The 20119-nt window shown below is 35.7% G+C and overlaps 1 protein-coding gene across 1 annotated transcript in view; it reads left to right on the top strand.

Moving 5' to 3' along the window:
- CCDC171 (coiled-coil domain containing 171) overlaps window positions 1–20119 on the top strand; it is a 321044-nt gene that overhangs the window by 138289 nt on the left and 162636 nt on the right. The window contains exons 18-20 of the mRNA XM_052645254.1: window positions 7897–8123; window positions 8592–8774; window positions 13801–13986. Coding sequence (XP_052501214.1) covers window positions 7897–8123; window positions 8592–8774; window positions 13801–13986 — 596 coding nt within the window. The remainder of the gene's footprint in view (window positions 1–7896; window positions 8124–8591; window positions 8775–13800; window positions 13987–20119) is intronic.

Below are 20119 nucleotides of genomic sequence, written 5' to 3'. Positions count from 1 at the left end.
CAGAGTGTGCGTTCTAAAAAGATGGTCTGTATACACAGTGAAGTGTGAGAAGTAATTTACAGAATTTTGTTACACACCTAATGTCATTCATATCTCAAACAAGTGCAGCCTGACCAGGGATCATTTTTAACTCTTGAGCTACTCGTGTCTCCTTCGAAGGAAGCCACATTTAACTTCCCGACTTGTGTTTTGTGGCTTTAAAAATGATTATGTTTGCCTTTCCCCATATTTTTCAAACATTTTGAGAATTTTAAAGCATACAGAAAATTTGAAAGGATTTTATGATGAACAGCTATTTTGTTTTTTTAAACTAAAATTTATTTGCCTGTCATTTTTAAGAACACTTTTGAATGAATAATTTATCTTTGGAAGTGTTCGTGACCATGTCAGATTCCAGTGTCACACTTCCATAGAGTATATTTATTAGTTAAAATAATTTACAAGGTCAAAATTATTTTAAGAAACATATATGAAGCTTTAACATATTTTGCAACTTACAGATAGTTTGTGGAAACTTTTAGGAACCATAGAAAATTTGATTGAATATCCAGATACTGTCTAACAAAGCAGCACAATTGTTTTTTAAGATTTTTTTTGTAAAAGAACAAAAGAAAAAATTTCCTCTCAGATCTATTCTAAAATAATACATGTGTATTAAAAATATTTTAAACCCCCACCTTGTTCCAGAAAAAAGTTATGGCAGGGTATAGGTATTTATAAAATATCACTTTAAGTAAAGATAGCTTCTGTAATCCCTCTCTGAGAGTATGATTAATATTTGTGTGTACTTCTTTCAAATTCTGTGTATATTTCAATATGACCAGATCGTCCTATGTGCCATTTTTGTTGTTCTTTTTTCATCACTTATTTTCAGTGAGTAATAATTGTATAATCTCATTGGCTGTTGTAAGGGTTTAAATGAGTTATTGCATGCTGGTGGTGCTTGGTTTGTCACATGTCTTTGTATCAACAGCAGTATTAGTCTTCAATTCTTGCTTTATGAATCAGCTCGTTAGCTTCGTATACAAAACCCTTCTTGATCTGATTTTCATTTTTTTGTATAGTTTCACTTCTGTGCACTGTCATTAATAAACCTACAGTTCAGCTAAACTGAGCTGCTTGCTGTTCCCCAGATATAGGATGCTCTGTTATGTCTCCAAACATGCAGAGCAAACTTTTTTTTTTCCCCACTAGACCCTAAGAGGAATTTATTACATGGATTATCATATTGGAAATATTGAATAACCTCACAGTTTATATCTTTAAAAGCTGCTTCATGAAGATACAGAACTTTTTTTTTTTGCTAGTGTTACTTCTCTTCAGTGAAATCTGAGAGCATATTATAATAGTTTTTAGAGTGAAGTAATCCAGGGATGTAGCTTCCTTATTATTTAAGCTGATGGAAAAGTAGAGGCTCAAGGATGCAGATTTATGATTGAGTAGTATATTTATTAGATAAGGTGTGTCAGTCGCTCAGTCATGTCTTACTCTTTGTGACCCCATGGACTATAGCCCACCATCCTCCTCTGCCCACAGAATTCCAAACTACTGCACTGGGTAGCCATTCCATTCTCCAGGGGATCTTCCCAACACAGGGACAGCACCTGATTCTCCAAAACTGCACTCATATTCTTTAATCTGGGGTTCACAGAACCTTTCTCAAAATGGTCCATGGATAGAATTCAGAGGGGGAGTATTGATGGACGTGAATGAAAAATAATCACATCTTGGTTTACTAACCATTGGGCTTCCCTTGTAGCTCAGTCGGTAAAGAATCTGCCTGCAGTACAGGAGACCTGGGTTCGATCCCTGGATTGGGAAGATCCTCTGGAGAAGGAAATGGCAACCCACTCCAGTATCCTTGCCTGGAAAATCTCATGGACACAGGAGCCTGGTGGGCTGCAGTCCATGGGGTCGCAAAGAGTCGGGCACGACTGAGCGACTAACATTTACTAACCGTTAATGAACTTCAACATTTCCTTCAGTTATGCATGGTGATGACGGACCATGATAATATTAACAGCATGGTGACTTAGTTACTAATTAAAATCACAGCTATTTTATTTTATTTTATTATTTTTTTTATTATAGTTTTTTATTTTTTTAATTTTAAAATCTTTAATTCTTACATGTGTTCCCAAACATGGCTTCACAGCTATTTTAAAATTACAATATAGTTGTTACAACTATCTCTAGATATTGTTTATGCTCGTCTCTTGGTGGTCAGTAATAGATTATCACACACATGATTTGTTATCAGTCTTCTATGTATAGCTGGATACTGATGCAGTGCTGCTGCTGCTGCTAAGTCGCTTCAGTTGTGTCCGACTCTGTGCGACCTCCTAGACGGGCTCCCACCAGGCTCCCCCATCCCTGGGATTCTCCAGGCAAGAACACTGGAGTGGGTTGCCATTTCCTTCTCCAACGCATGAAAGTGAAAAGTGAAAGTGAAATTGCTCAGTCGTGTCCGACTCTTAGCGACCCCATGGACTGCAGCCTACCAGTCTTCTCCATCCATGGGATTTTCCAGGCAAGAGTACTGGAGTGGGGTGCCATCGCTTTCTCCGAATGCAGTGCAGCTGACCACATTTGAGGACAGGACTACACCAAGTACATCCAGTGGATGGATGAACAGCTACTTCTGTGTTCTTCATTCTGTGTTGCATTCCAGGATTCCCTAAGTAAAAAATTCTGTTACTTCTTTGAAAGAGCAACCTGTAAGCACTTGGAAACAGTTCAGAACTCTTTCAAAAGTGTTAAGTTCCTTCTGTCTTCATAGCATCTAATGCGAATCATAGATTCACAATCTTTTTAACTTTGTGGTATAAATTTATTGAATAGATTGACTTAGCCAAAGATGAACTCACTGAATTTTGAACAAAAACTTTCCACAATAGATTTAAAAAAAATTTTCATTGAAGTATAGTTGATTTACAGTGTTATATTTCAGATTTATAGCAAATAGATTCAGTTATACATATATTATTTATCACTTTTTCCTTATAGATTGTTACAAAATACTGAGTATAGTTCCTTGTGCTATACAATTATTAGTCACTGTTGGTTATCTATTTTATATATAGTAGTGTATACATGTTAAGAATTTGAAAGCCTTGGTGTATTCTAATATTTTTTGAGAATTGCCTACCTCTGCCTTGTAAAGTGAACTATAGGAACTTTAATTACATTTGTAGCAGTATATACTGTGGGTTAGGATTTTCATCACTTCTAAATATATAAAAAAAAAATTGATGCAAGCCTGACATGTTTAATGCCTTCATAAAGATCAGCTCATAGGTCAAGGTTCTTAGTATGGCTAAGCAACAACTTTCATATGCTAATTTTAAAATATTAATTTTAGTTAGTTTGTGTTATAAATAGGACTTACCTGGTGGCTCAGATGGTAAAGCATCTGTCTACAATGCAGGAGACCTGGGTTCGATCCCTGGGTCAGGGAGATTCCCTGGAGAAGGAAACGGCAATCTACTCCAGTACTCTTGCCTGGAAAATCCCATGGACGGAGGAGCTTGGTGCAGGCTACTGTCCATGGGGTTGCAAAGATTCGGGCACGACTGAGCGACTTCACTTTATATTATCTTATATCTAATACATTCAGTTCAGTTCAGTCGCTCAGTCGTATCTGACTCTCTGAGACCCCATGTACTGCAGCACGCCAGGCTTCCCTGTCTATCACCAGTTCCCGGAGTCTACTCAAACTCATGTCCATCGCATCGGGGATGTCATCCAACTGTTTCGTCCTGTGTCATCCCCTTCTCCTCCCACCTTCAATCATTCCCAGCATCAGGGTCTTTTCCAATGAGTCAGTTCTTTGTATAAGGTGGCCAGAGTATTGGAGTTTCAGCTTCAGCATCAGTCCTTCCAGTGAATATTCAGGACTGGTTTCCTTTAGAATTGACAGGTTGGATCTCATGAACCTTAAAATCGTTTGATAACTGCATTTTAATGAAATTTGCTTTCATTGTAATTCTGTATATTTTAACTTAACATGTTTAAAAGTATTATTATAAGAAGGGGATCCATAGGTTTTATCAGGCTACCAAAGGTGTATATGGGACAAAAATGACCAATAACCCCCTGCTTTTGATAATCATTCCCCTCAATAGCATTTGTCTAAGTCAAGGTATGTTTTTGAGTACTCCTCTTATTGGTCATTTATATCTATATATTATTTATAAATAACACTGATAGAAACAAGAGCTACTGATTTTTAATCAGTGTTATAGATCCCATCTCCACATTGCTTAGCGCAGTATCTTCATACATATGAGTTGCTCTGTTGCTAGCTGTTTAATGAATGAATGAGGAAGGCAGTTATACAGTGCCTTTTTTTTTTTTTTTTTGTAGAAAACTTTATTTTGGTTGCACCCTGTGGCATGTGGGCTCTTGGTTCTTCAACCAGGGATCAGACCTGTACCCCATGCACTGGAAGTGTGGAGTCTTAACCACTGGACCACCGGGGAAGTCCCAGTATACAGTGCTTTTAAAAAATATTTGTGTTATTTCTGTAAAAGCGTTTGTGCATGATATAAAAACTTGACACAGTGTAGAAACTTGCACAGAAGAAATAAAAGTCACCCAAAAGGCTATCCCTATCATTCTTAACACTTTAATAATTTCTACAAATCTTCCAGACATGTGTATAAACATATATATACACCAACACATGCAGTTTTATATGAGGAAATCATATAATCATGTCTCATTATAATTTTTTTTTCTACTCACTGGATAATAAATTTCTTTCTGTGTCAGTAAGATAAGTGTACTTCATTCATTATATCTGATTACATACTACTCCAGTATTCTTGCCTGGAGAATTCCATGAACGGAGGAGTCTGGTGGGCTATAGTCCATGTGGATCACAAAGAGTTGAACATGACTCAGCGATTAACGCTTTTACTTTTCGCTTATTCTGTTGTTTATATGTATATAGTTTACTCTGAGAATGAATTCCCTATTGATGGATATTGACATTTTTTCATGTTTCTTTACTATTTTAAGTAATGTTGTAATAAACTATGCTGTGATTAGCATATTGTACATAAAAGCATTTTATACTTGTGAAATTATTTCCTTGGCTAAGTCCTAAGAAATGAGTTTGGATGTTTTACATTTGGAAATTATAGTCTGTCTTCCTTTCATAAAAGTTTCTTTGCATTACACTTCCATGAACAGTACTTAGAATTCTGATTTTCACATTATGTCTTTGGTACACAAAGTTTTGACAGTCTTTTTCATCTTTATCAGTTTGAAAGAGAAAAGACAGCTCTATATTATTCCTTATTTATAATTTTGATTGTTAGGTTGCATATCTTTTCATTTGTTCTATAACCATTCATATTCTTTTACAAATTAACTCATTATGTTCATATATGCGTGTGTGTGTTTGTTTTATATATAATTATAAAAACTCCTTGTATATCACACCTATTAGCGTTAAGACTAGTGATCGAAACAATTCTCTATGAATTTTTGAGGATATTAACCTTAGTCATGCAATATTGCCCCTTCTATTGGAAAAGGTAATTGCAGAACCTAGAGTCCTCTTCTTTCTTGAAAGACTTATGCTGTTAGATAGGGGAAAAGTGACTAATACATGTATTTAGCGTAAACAAGAATTTGTTAAATGTAACAAGTCAAACAGTTTAAACAGTCTAGACAAGTTTAGACATGAGGAATTTCAGTGACTTTATTTTCCCCCTTATTTCTGTTTCATTACACAAATAGTTCTACAACTATGTCACTAGAGGATTTTTTTGTTTCTTCATTTATTTAATATTGAATTAATTGTACTCTATACTGTATGATGTGAAGTAAATTGTAAAAACACTTCTTATTCATCAAAGCATAAATTATTTATAAAATAATATGCTTTTTGTAATTCATTGAAAGTAGCAGTCAGAAACTTGGAGTGTATGCCTCTTTCCCACTTCTTAAAAATTCAAAAGAATGCCTTGTGAAATTATTTTGCTTCTTCATTTCACCTCTCAGAGTGGTTAGTGTCTACACAACACGTTGCTGTGATATAGGAGAAAAAACCCTACCATTCATTAAAATTTAATTATAATTGATTTTTCTTCTAAAGGGTAAAAGGTTTATTACCTTTGTATTCCTGAAAATTTCTTAACAATGAGCCTTTAACCTCGTTTATTTAGAAAGAATAACTTTTGACGTACTATAAAAGCTAATGTTAATCAACTTCTCTTGGTATCATTGAATGCATTCTTGTATTCAACATTGTTGCAGCTACTATAGAAGCAAAAAGAAATATAACTTAATCCAACAAACCTGTGAAAAATACTTATATATACTAGACTGGCACTGTGAAGACAAAAAAAGTTTACTAGATGAAAATAATTAAGGAGTTGCAAGCTTGCTAGAGAAATAGGGAGTGCATATATAGACATCGGAATTGATGTGTTATATTGAATGTTATAACAAATAAATATTACTGTTTATTCAATTATTTAACCTGTTAAATACATCCTGTAGTTTTGTAACTTACAGTGTTCTGCATTATGTGTTTATTCTACATAAAGCTAATAAATTTTTTTACTCATGATTTATTTAAGGAATCTGTTATGAAAAGAACTGTGTATTGTAATCATACTTTGTGTGCCTTCTGTCCATGGGCTTCTCAGAGAACATATTTATGACAGAGGACATATTTTATATTTACTTTTCCTTATGTTCTTAGAAGCCAAAGCATCAACAGCTGAAAGAAATCAGTTCCACATGAAGGATGTTTTATCCGTGTAGATGTTTTATAAGAGTTTTATACTTTTATCCAATTAACAATTTCTAGTTTACATGTAACTTCTAAGTAATGTGGTTCTCTGGTACTAACTGCTGCATAAATTGAAAAATTAATCTTTCCTTTCATAAACTGAGGATTAAAGAAATAAAACAGACTCAAAATTTTGAATATAGGGCTTCTGTGAGACGACTGTTTCTGACACAGAAAACCGCTGATGGCCCAGCTTCTCAGTCAGCGCTGCTCTCCAGTGCCCAGCCATATGTGTTCTTAGAATCATGAAACACTTTTCTCTTGGAGAAAACTGGCCAAATACTCTTTCTGCTCTTCTGATGTGTAGACAAGATTTAAATTAACTCCCAACAGCAGAGGAGCTTGAAATGTAGAGTGGTATACTCCTTTATTTAAACAGTCTCTTCCTGTTTGTCATTTTACATGGATAGTATCGTAAGAGAAGTAATGACAGATGAAGACCTGCCTAGCAGAGGGAAAACTAAATTACACGACTTTTATTAAGGCATAAATAAACCTATTAACCATTGTCTGGAATACCAATTAGTAGAAAGAACACTGACAATTTTATTTATCAACATTAAACACAATTATTAATTACAGACCTGATGAATCTAGCAGCTAGCAGGCCATGTTGGATATGCTGGGACCTTAAGTCCATTATATGAGAGAAATGATTACCAAAATCCTCTGGGAAAATGAGTAATTGTAGTTGTAAAATTTTAATTGCCTTGGAATAAGGAAAATTATATTTTCTGATAACATAAATAGTGTGACATTACAGTAATAAGCTTCAGTAGCTATAAATAGAAAATGAATTTGTTGGGTTTTAAAACAAAAGATTGATGATGACTTTTTAGTGTCATAGTGTTTAGTATGTAGGAATACTGTAAATACATGCAGATTTTCTTTAGGTACATTATTTAGTAGGTAAGCTGTTTCCTACTCAGTGAAAATTAATACCGGAGGGAGCTTCTTGAATGGATTGCTATTGGTTAGTAGGAATTATATAACTGAGAAAATATTTTCATTATGTTGTGATTGGCAGTATTGTGAAATGAACATGCAACAAGTCCCGTTTTTCTGTGCCTTTTTTTTTTCTTTTGAAGATCCAAATTCCAGAATTTGTGGACATTTACTTATAGGGGCAGCCAAGAATTCTTTCGCAAAACTCATGGATAAAATTAGTCTGGCAATGGACAGTATACCTTTGCACAACAACAGGAGTATTACGTATGTAGAAAAAGACTCCCTGGTTCAGAGGCTGGCCCGTGGACTTCATAAAGTAAACACATTGGCCCTGAAATATGGTCTGCAAGGCCATGTGCCCATTTTGGTATGTATGCAATTTCCTTAAATAGGGATTTTAGAACTTGTAAATTTAATTCAAAATCAAGTTTATTTGTAGTTGCACACAAGTATATGCAAATTCTTTTAGATTTCATGTAATCATTTAATATGATAAATGAAAGCACCTCCAAATAAGTGTCAATAATATCAAAATACAAAAGTTCTGGCATGAGTTCTGAATTTACTGTTCTCTGTAAGTATACTACAACAGAATTGTGTAAGGATTAATTGATTATTACATTTTCTAGTTGTGTAGATTATTTCTTTCCTTTATTACATGTAAGGCACATTATTGGTCACATAAAAAATGAAGCTTTCACTTAAACAAGTTTTAGTAGAGCTGATATTGTTATCTGGGTATCCCAGGTTACATTTAATTTGGGAAAATGGTCATTGCTGTGGACTTAGAAAATCTGTAGTGACTTCTTGTAAAATTGCTCTTGTTTGACAACAGAAAAGCACAGCATCATTACAGAAGCAAATATTTGGATTTACACAAAGGCTGCATGCAGCAGAAGTGGAGCGTCGCTCACTGCGCTTAGAGGTCACAGAGCTGAAACGGAATCTGAATGAAATGAAGAAGGAGCTTGACAAAACCCAGGGTCTCCAAATGCAATTAAATGAATTTAAGCAGTCTGTAAGTATATATGATTTTAAAAACCATTGCTTCGGTAAGTGCTTCTCTGATATTAAATATATATTGTATACATATAATATGTACATAAAATGTCAGAGAGCAAATGCATGTTTGTTTTTATTATTTTTTTTATATTTTTCAGATAAATTAGTCCCCTCAATAGAATTTCTTTAGAAAACTTTCCTTCTAACATGCCCTAACAATACACTTCAAACTTTCTAAGAGACTAGAACTTAAATGTTCTCATCACAAAATGAATAATTATGTGACTTGATAGAGTAGCTAATGCTGCAGTGGTAGTTGTTTTGCAGTTTAGAGGTGTTTCAAATCAATGTGTCATATATCCTAAACTTAAGCAATGTTGTATGTTAATTAAATAAAAAGCATAGAATCATTAAAATCATCTCAGTAAAGAAAACTGAGAAAAAAAAAGTTACATCAGATGCTTAAAGGAGTACTGATTGTCTGTCAGCAGAGCTCATAGCCCTGTTAAAACCTGACTGTGACTGAAACATAGGAAATGATATGGTTAACTGCTAGAGCAAATAAACTTTAGTTGAATAACTTGTTTGCAGAAAATGCAAAGAATGTGCACCAAGAAATGTTTAGTGTGAATTACTTTCACTGAAGTGTAGAAATAAAAATATGAATTACTTTCACTGAAGTGTAGAAATAAAAATAGGATTAATTGAAGTAATAATTGAAGGAATGAGATATGACATTTTTTATATTTGGCATACAATTAGGTAGTATAACGTTGTGATGATTTCTAACATTTTATGATCATATTGACTGTCGTACATCAGGTACTGACCCTAACTGATTCATTTAGTCCTCTCCTGTCAATAATAGTTCAATAGTACTTTTATCCTTTTTTTTTTAAACAGGTAAAGGATGTAGGATACAGAGCAGCTAAGTAACTTGCTCTAAGTCACACAGTATGTGGAAATTATGGGATTTGAAGCTCATAATTCTGACTCTAAAACTCAAACTCTTAACCACTTCACTATAGTGGTTAATGTTCATATCTAGCTATGTTAATAAAGGATTATTATACTAAACAGTATAAATGGCAAAATGATGTTATTTTCCTCTTAAAAAATTAGGGAGTGTGCCTCAAACCATCATCTTTCATTTAATTCAGTCAAAGTGTGTAGGAGACAAACAGAATAGTTTCTTCAACTTAGTCTAAAATTGTAACATAAAGGGATACATCATACCTGCTGAAAGTGTTTCAGTACTTGTATTGCTTTGGAATACCATGTTCATCTACTGACACTTGTCCTTTAAAACCTAACTCCCATTATCTTTTTATTTTTTATTTATTTATTTTTAAATTTAAATTTATTTATTTTAATTGGAGGCTAATTACTTTTTACAATATTGTATTGGTTTTGCCATACATCAGCATGAATGTGCCACGGGTGTACATGTGTTCCCCATCCTGAAACCCCTTCTGACCTCCCTCCCCATACCATCCTTCTGGGTCATCCCAGTGCACCAGCCCCAAGCATCCTGTATCCTGCATTGAACCTGGACTGGTGATTGGTTTCTTATATGATATTATACAATCAACACACAGAAATCCATTGCATTCCTATACACTAATAATGAGAAGATAGAAAGAGAAATTAAGGAAACAATTCCATTCACCATTGCAATGAAAAGAATAAAATACTTAGGAATATATCTACCTAAAGAAACTAAAGACCTATATATAGAAAACTATAAAACACTGGTGAAAGAAATCAAAGAGAACACTAATAGATGGAGAAATATACCATGTTCATGGATCAGAAGAATCAATATAGTGAAAATCAGTATACTACCCAAAGCAATCTATAGATTCAGTGCACTCCCTATCAAGCTACCAATGGTATTTTTCACAGAGCTAGAAGAAATAATTTCACAATTTGTATGGAAATACAAAAAACCTTGAATAGCCAAAGCAATCTTGAGAAAGAAGAATGGAACTGGAGGAATCAACCTTCTTGACTTCAGGCTCTACTACAAAGCCACAGTCATCAAGACAGTATGGTACTGGCACAAAGACAGAAATATAGATCCATGGAACGAAATAGAAAGCCCAGAGATAAATCCATGCACCTATGGACACCTTATCTTTCACAAAGGAGGCAAGAATATACAATGGAGTAAAGACAATCTCTTTAACAAGTGATGCTGGGAAAACTAGTCAACCACTTGTAAAAGGATGAAACTAGAAAAGAACACTTTCTAACACCATACACAAAAATAAACTCAAAATGGATTAAAGATCTAAACATAAGACTAGGAACTATAAAACTCCTAGAGGAGAACATAGGCAAAACACTCTCCGACATACATCACAGTAGGATCCTCTATGATCTACTTCCCAGAATATTGGAAATAAAAGCAAAAATAAATAAATGGGACCTAATTAAAATTAAAATCTTCTGCACAACAAAGAAAACTACAAGCGAGGTGAAAAGACAGCCTTCAGAATGGGAGAAAATAATAGCAAATGAAGCAACTGACAAACAACTAATCTCAAAAATATACAAGCAACTCCTGCAGCTCAATTCCAGAAAAATAAATGACCCAATCAATAAATGGGCCAAAGAACTAAACGGACATTTCTCCAGAGAAGACATACACATGGCTGACAAACACATGAAAAGATGCTAAACATCTTTTCATGCAAATCAAAACCACAGTGAGGTACCATTTCACGCCAGTCAGAATGGCTGCAATCCAAAAGTCTACAAGCAATAAATGCTGGAGAGGGTGTGGAGGAAAGGGAACCCTCTTACACTGTTGGTGGGAATGCAAACTAGTACAGCCACTATGGAGAACAGTGTGGAGATTCCTTAAAAACCTGGAAATAGAACTGCCCTATGACCCAGCAATCCCACTGCTGGGCATACACACTGAGGAAACCAGAATTGAAAGAGACACGTGTACCCCAATGTTCATTGCAGCACTGTTTATAATAGCCAGGACATGGAAGCAACCTAGATGTTCATCAGCAAATGAATGGATAAGAAAGCTGTGGTACATATGCACAATGGAGTATTACTCAGCCATTAAAAAAATACATTTGAATCAGTTCTAATGAGGTGGATGAAACTGGAGCTTATTATACAGAGTGAAGTAAGCCAGGAAGAAAAACACCAATACAGTATACGAACACATATATATGGAATTTAGAAAGATGGTAATGAGAACCCTATATGCGAGACAGCAAAAGAGACACAGATGTATAGAACAGTCTTTTGGACTCTGAGGGAGAGGGAGAGGGTGGGATGATTTGGGAGAATGGCATTGAAACATCTTTTTCTTTTTTAGATTTTCTTAGCTCCATACAACTGCTTCCACACACTATCTCTTTCTTATTCTGCATTGCTATACTTGTTAGACCCTATTTATTCATAGAAGAGTGAACAGAATTGAGCCAATCTTTGGGAGGGATACGTGGACAAGAGAGGGGCTAAAGTTAGCTAAGTTTTTAGGTAAAGGACGCATTTTGGAGGCGTGGGAAGAAGTCCTGCAAAATAATGAAGACTGTCATTTATAGAGGCCAAGTGGATTGTAAAGAGCAGAATGTTCTGATGGCAAGGAGCAATAATTTAAAGCAGCGTGACAAGTAAATGGTAGAAGTACAAAAGTATTTTTTCACAAGACCTAGAGAAGTGCTGTGGCCTTAGGGAATAGAGGGATGTTAAAAAGTTGACACTTTAAATTCTTTTCAACTGAACAATGGAAGTTATCAGTCTTAAATAGATGTATATATACTTAGTGTGATTTAGAGACCTGCATGGTTTCTTTCTGTTTTCTGTATATTTCTCATGTTACACATCATTTGTGAGACATTTCTGCTCTTTGTACTTCAGGACCAAGATGTCTCTTGCCATTTGTTGTAACTAGTTTTCATTTGTTTACATGTTGTGCACAGGAGATAATACAAGTATGTCCTGCCCTCAATTCCATACCCCTTTAAGGGATGACCTCTGTCTAGACCTGTCAGTGATTCCAGAGCAGTCATAATATTGTAAACGCTGTATTGTATATTACAATGCAGATTTTTGTTGGCTGTTGTTTATAATGAATTCATATTCTTTTATTCAACAGATACCTACTGAATCCCAGACTCTCCTTTGTGTGGTGGGTGGGCAAGCTGAAGGAGGTCTATGCCCCTTGGAGCTCAGGTCCTTAAATGTGTGGTTGGTGGAAGGGTGCAGACAGGCAGTAAAAAAGTGAATAACTATATGAGGTGAATTTAGATAATGATCATGGTGTTGATGAAAATACAAGAAGATGGTATGATAGTGTGAATAGTGGTAGGAGTCAGAGAGGTATGGTGTGGTAAGGGCTCTTCTCAAGAGAGGGTAGTTTAACCAGGGAAACCTGAATGGTAGCATAAACTGAACACAGACTTCTAGGTAATCTTTTAAAAGCATAGGAACCTGTTAAAAGCTTTAGTTTTAACAATCATTATCTTTATAAAAAGTGCTCTTGTATCCAGATTTAAACCGAGCATTATGGATTTACTTATAACTTGAAGTGCTTGTTGTTGTTCAGTTGCTAAGTCTTATCTGACTCTTTGTGACCCCATGGACTGCAGCACCCCAGGCTTCCCTGTCCTTCACTATCTCCCAGAGTTTGGTGATGCTATCCAACCATCTCATCCTCTGTTGCCCGCTTCTCCTCTTGCCCTCAATCTTTCCAAGCATCAGGGTCTTTTCCAATGAGCTGGCTCTTCGCATTAGGTGGGCAAAGTATTGGGGCTTCAGCTTCAGCATCAGTCCTTATTGAGATTTTATTGGAGTAAAAATGATAACTTTGTCAGTATAGCTGTTGTGCTTTAAAAACCTGAGTGATGGTTTTTATCTTGATTTAGGAAATTAAGAAAAATGAATTATACTTTTGTCATGTGTCAGACATTTGTAGATGTTTGTATTCTCCTTATGTTAGGAAACAGAGTACTGAATATTAAATAAACAATACTGCAGTTAGCTTATGATTAAGTGTTTTTTCTTTTTTTCAGAAATTGATCACCCATGAGAAGTTTGAAAGTGCATGTGAAGAACTGAATAATGCGTTACTTCGGGAACAGCAGGCTCAAATGTTACTGAATGAGCAGGCACAGCAACTACAGGAGTTGAATTATAGACTTGAATTACATTCCAGTGAGGAAGCTGACAAAAACCAAACTCTTGGAGAAGCTGTGAAGGTAGGAAAACATCCCTTGCAGGAGTCCCTTCCTTCCTGCAGGTGTGAGTCTTTGAGGGAATCATGTATATCTCTTGAATAGGGAAGTGATCCCAAGATACAAAATTTTATTCTGTGTGAGCTTATAAGGATGAAACAAGACATGGCTCTGGGACTTTAATTCCAAACTTGTATACACATGTATTGAAAATGTAGAAGTAGACTTTGTTAGTTGGGAACCAAGTAGATATTTTTCCAGTAATAATTTTATTCTTTATCTTCCTTATTGCCTCCTTTCTTTAGTTCTTTTTCTTGTTTTATGCCCTCCAAACATTGAAAATCCATGTATCTTTTGGATTTGAAAGGTTTTGAGTCTCTCTGAATCTTATATTAAGGGTGTGTTTGAGGAGATCAGAAAGAATTGTTCTCCTTGTCATTTGTTGGTGGGAAAGGTGTTTAGAAGGGAAAAAAGAAGTTATAATAAAATAATTGTCACTTGGAAAACTTCATTAATGGGTTTAGAACTGTTATACCTCTTGGAAATGTTGCCTGTAAATTGTAATAGAAGTTTAGTTTATGATTATATTATTTGTGAAGTTTTCGCTAGTGAGAATATACACACTGGAATAGAACAACTAATTCCAGGAAAACCAACATAATGTAACACAGCCTGCACGGTAGGTATTATGTCATCCCTAAAAACAGTAAGCAACTCAGAGTGGATGTATAATTAATTATAAAAATAATATATTTTTATTCTAATAGTTAACTACTAACATGAATGCTAATAATAAAAAAGGCAAAATTTGTTGAGAACTCACAATCCTTGATGGGATTATTCTCATTTTGTAAATATGAAAACTGAGATACAAGGAGACACATAATTTGCACAGTCATTAGTAAGTTATAGACCTAGGGATTCAGATTTTACATCCATCTTCCTTACATTGACTGTATTACTGATAGGCAGCATACTTATGCCAGGCTCTGTACTGTGGTCTCTGTATTGTGGTCTCTGAATTGTTTTGTTTCATTCTTAAACTACTTCCTGTGAAATTGGTACTGTTATTGTTACCATCTTTTTGATGAAATTGAAAGAGTTCAGTGGACTTGCTCAGGGTCTCCTGGCCTATAAATATAGAAACTGGTATTTTTTTTAAAAAAATTATTAAAAATCATTAACCTAATTTCTTAAGATCTAGGTTTATTTCAGCTCCCTATTCTTTATTATTTTTTCTTTTTTGCCATTATAAGTAATTCTAAGATAAGCAACCCTGCAGCTAAATCTTTTTACACATATTGTGATTATTTCCTTAGCATTAATTCCTAGGTAAAGAATTACTAGGTCTACAATGACATATCGGAGAAGGGAAATGGCAACCCAGTCCAGGGTTTTTGCTTGGAGAACTCCATGGACATAGGAGCCTGGTGGGCTACAGTCCATGGGATCACAAAGAATTGGACATGACTGAGTGACTAACACACACAGACACACACACACACACACACACATACACACACTGACATATATTTTAAATTGTAAATATTATCAATTGGCCTCTAGCAAATTTTAACATTCTCTCCTAAAATGCATGAAAATTTCACTTTTTACTCAAGCTGGCTGTTACTGATACTGTTAAAGCATTTTTTGGTCAATTTGATCAATGTATCATTGTTACTAGAATTATATTTCTTTGATTACTCGTCAAGTTGAATGTTTTTATAAGTATATTGGCCACTGAACAACATTTTTATGCTCCATATCCCATTAATAGATAAAGTAATTAGCCATGCTTTGAAAAACCTTTTAACTCATATTAGAATCTTTTCTTTTTGAAACAGCTTATAATTGTATAATTATAAGCTATAATTATAATTTATATTTTTTATATATTATAAATTATATCAGGTATAAATATATATAAATTATATAAGGTATAGTATCTTCCAGCAGATAAAAAGCTGTTGATATTAATTTCTTTGAAATACCAGTAGCTTAAATATTATTGTCAGGAGTGGAGAATTGTTTAATTACCATCTCTTAATTAGAACTAGCAGGTGGTATGTGAAAATGTTCTCTTGTGGGACGCAGCATGGTTCATTGGAAAAAGCACTGGCCTTAGAACAAGTATTTTCAATTTCAAATCCCAGTACTGTCACTTTGGCAAATAATTTAGGCTTTCTGAGCCTCAGTTTCCTCTTCTGCAAATTTATAGATAATGATACTAAAGTTATGAGATTTTTATGAGAATTAAGATACTGTTTAAAAAGTAAGTTTATGCTTGATAAATATCCATTTGTGCTTTCCAGTAACACTTAAATAGGTTTTTTTGTGTGTCCTGTATATAAAACTTCTTTAAAAAAATAAAGGAAATTATAAGCAAGGTGAAAAGACAGCCTTCAGAATGGGAAAAAATAATAGCAAACGAAGCAATGGATAAACAACTAATCTCAAAAATATACAAGCAACTCCTGCAGCTCAATTCCAGAAAAATAAATGACCCAATCAATAAATGGGCCAAAGAAATAAACAGAGATGGCTGACAAACACATGAAAAGATGCTGAATATCACTCATTATCAGAGAAATGCAAATCAATACCACAATGAGGTACCATTTCACACCAGTCAGAATGGCTGCAATCCGAAAGTCTATAAGCAATAAATGCTGGAGAGGGTGTGGAGGAAAGGGAACCCTCTTACACTGTTGGTGGGAATGCAAACTAGTACAGCCACTATGGAGAACAGTGTGGAGATTCCTTAAAAACCTGGAAATAGAACTGCCCTATGACCCAGCAATCCCACTGCTGGGCATACACACCGAGGAAAACAGAATTGAAAGAGACTCGTGTACCCCAATGTTCATTGCAGCACTGTTTATAATAGCCAGGACATGGAAACAACCTAGATGTCCATCAGCAGACGAATGGATGAGAATGCTGTGGTACATACACAATGGAGTATTACTCAGCCATTAAAAATAATACGTTTGAATCAGTTCTAATGAGGTGGATGAAACTGGAGTCTATTATACAGAGTGAAGTAAGCCAGAAAGAAAAACACCAATACAGTATACTAATGCAAATATATGGAATTTAGAAAGATGGTAACGATAACCCTGTATGTGAGACAACAAAAGAGACACAGATGTATAGAACAGTCTTTTGGACTCTGAGGGAGAGGGCGAGGGTGGGATGATTTGGGAGAGTGGCATTGAAACATGTATATTATCATATATGAAACGAATCACCAGTCCAGGTTCAATGCATGATACAGGGTGCTCAGGGCTGGTGCACTGGGGTGACCCAGAGGGAAGGGATGGGGAGGAAGGTGCGAGGAGGGTTCAGGATGGGGAACACATGTACACCCACGACAGATTCATGTTGATGTATGATGAAACCAATACAATATTATAAAGTAATTAGCTTCCAATTAAAATAAATAAATTTATATTAAAAATAAATAAAAGTAAAAAAAAAAACTATTGCTGCTGCTTCTTTGTAAAAACAAAATAAGATCATGAATAGAAGATATGGAAAATACAGAAAACAAGTTACCCATAACTTATCATCTAATAACACCACTGTTTACATTTTGCCATTTTATTTCTTATAGAAAGAAAAATGATTAAAGTTTTTATAAATCATACTTTGGGTTTGGTGCTCAGAATGGCCTTCCTTCATGATACAGCTAGATTTTGGATAAAACACTTCATTATAGTGGTGCACTAAAGAGTAATGGAAATCTCCAAGGACAAATATCAAACTCCCACAAAGCCCAGAGGGTAGAAATCACAGTTAGCATTGTGAATGGTTGCTCGGCTTACCCTGCAGGTAAATTCCAAAACTAGTGCTGAAAAGAAAGAAAAGAAAGTTAGCAAGTCCTGTCCAATTCACGATCCCACGAATTGTAGCCTGCCAGGCTCCTCTGTCCATGGGATTCTCTAGGCATGAATACTGGAGTGGGTTGCCATTTCCTTCTCCGCTAGTGCTGGAGGTAGGAGACAAAGATTTAGACTCCCACAAGCAGCTAGACTGTGACCCCTTGATTCCCACATTAAGGAATTGCCTAATAACCTGAATAGGATAATCTCAGGTCAGTAATGTCTAAGTAGAAACCAAGATAAAGCCTTCTCTGGAAGAAAGCTTGCCTAATTTAGTTTTTTTCAAGAGCTTTCACAGACTAAGCTCAGCGAAGTAACTGGCTCTTAAATAAATAGATACATTAGTCTTACCCTCAGCCACATTGCTAAATAACTTTGTAAATTCTATTATTACTTTGTCTGTACTTCCCAGAAAGGATTTTCTATGTAGTGTGTGTTAGTCACTCAGTCATGTTTGACTCTGTGAATCCATGGACTGTGGCCGCTAGGCTCCTCTATCTGTGGGATTCTCCAGGCAAGAATACTGGAGTAGGTTGCCATTTCGTTCTCCAGGGGAACTGCCCAACCCAGGGATCAAACCTGGGTCTCCTGCATTGCAGGCAGATGCTTTACCGTCTGAGCCACCAGGGAAGCCCCAGTACTTTATCTGTACTTTCCAGAAAGGATTTTCTATGTAGATCATCGTATTATTTGTTCTCTAGTACCAGTTTTGTTTCTCTGTTACAAGCCTTAATCCTTTATTTTCTCTTCCTTACTGCAATGGCTGGGATACAATGTTGAGAAGTAAAGACAATTTAAAGAATTTTTTCTTAAATTTCTTCATTAAGAAGTAAGTTTGGTATAGGTTGCTATGAATTGCTCTAAGTTTATAATCCTTATCAGGTTAAACGAGTTACCTTCCTGGATTATGCATAATTTAAAAAATCATGAATGGATATTGGGTATTATGAATATATTTTATGCATCTACGGAGTACAATGTTGGTTGGTTGGTTTAATCACTCAGTTGTGTTTGATTCTTGTGACCCCATGGATTGTGCTCTGCCAGGTAACTCTGACTCTCAGATTTCCCAGGCAATAATACTGGAGTGGGTTGCCATTTCCTTCTCTGGGGCGGAGGCGAGGCAGGGCGGGGGCGGAGGCGGGGCGGGTGGTGTCTTCCTGACCCAGGGACCGAACCTTGGTCACCTACACTGCAGGTGAATTCTTAACCGATTGAGCCACCAGGGAAGTCTGCACCAGTCATGATTTTTCTCTGTTACTCTCTTAGCAAGTTGAAATATATTGGGAATTAGCAAACTCTTGCCTGTACCCTGTGTTTGTATAGTTTGTGAGCCATGAATTGCTTTTACCTGTTTAAAGATTCATAAACAACAAAAAATTAAACAAGATCAAAGAAGAATAAGTGACAGACTCTATGTGGCATACAAAGTGAAAGTGAAAGAAAGTAAAGTCTCTCAGTCGTGTCCGACTCTTTGCGACCCCCTGGACTGTAGCCTACCAGGCTTCTGCATCCATGGGATTCTCCAGGCAAGAATACTGGAGTGGGATACCATTTCCTTCTCCAGGGGATCTTCCCAACCCAGGGATCAAACCCGGGTCTCCCGCATTGTAGGCAGACGCTTTAACCTCTGAGCCACCAGCGAATTACATAAGTATTCTAATGGTAAACCAGCCTTGCATTCTTGAAGTAAACGCAAGTTGGTTGAGATTATTATTGTTATTTTTTTAACTACTTTGCCTCACTCAGTTTACCATTTTTAACCTAGGACTTTTCAGTCTTTGTACCGTAATTGTGATCACCTTGTAATTTTTCTCTCTCATATTGTCCTTTTCACTTTTTGGTATCAGGGTTTCGCTATCATGAAAGATTTATTACTCCAAACATGTGGAGTAGAAACTTTTGGATAGAATATAACAAATCAATTATGGAGTGTATCAGTCAGTCAGTCAGTCTGTTCAGTCGCTCAGTCGTGTCCGACTCTTTGCGACCCCATGAATCACACAGCACGCCAGGCCTCCCTGTCCATCACCAACTCCCGGAGTTTATTCAAACTCATGTCCATCAAGTTGGTGATGCCATCCAGCCATCTCATCCTCTGTCATCCCCTTCTCCTCCTGCCCCCAATCCCTCCCAGCATCACAGTCTTTTCCAGTGAGTCAACTCTTTACATCAGGTGGCCAAAGTATTGGAGTTTCAGCTTCAGCATCAGTCCTTCCAATGAACACCCAGGACTGATCTCCTTTAGAATGGACTGGTTGGATCTTCTTGCA

Source organism: Budorcas taxicolor, chromosome 8 (assembly GCF_023091745.1).
Source record: "Budorcas taxicolor isolate Tak-1 chromosome 8, Takin1.1, whole genome shotgun sequence".
Taxonomy (NCBI): Eukaryota; Metazoa; Chordata; class Mammalia; order Artiodactyla; family Bovidae; genus Budorcas; species Budorcas taxicolor.
Note: the sequence above shows the minus strand (reverse complement) of the source record. Positions and strands in the feature narration are given on the sequence as shown.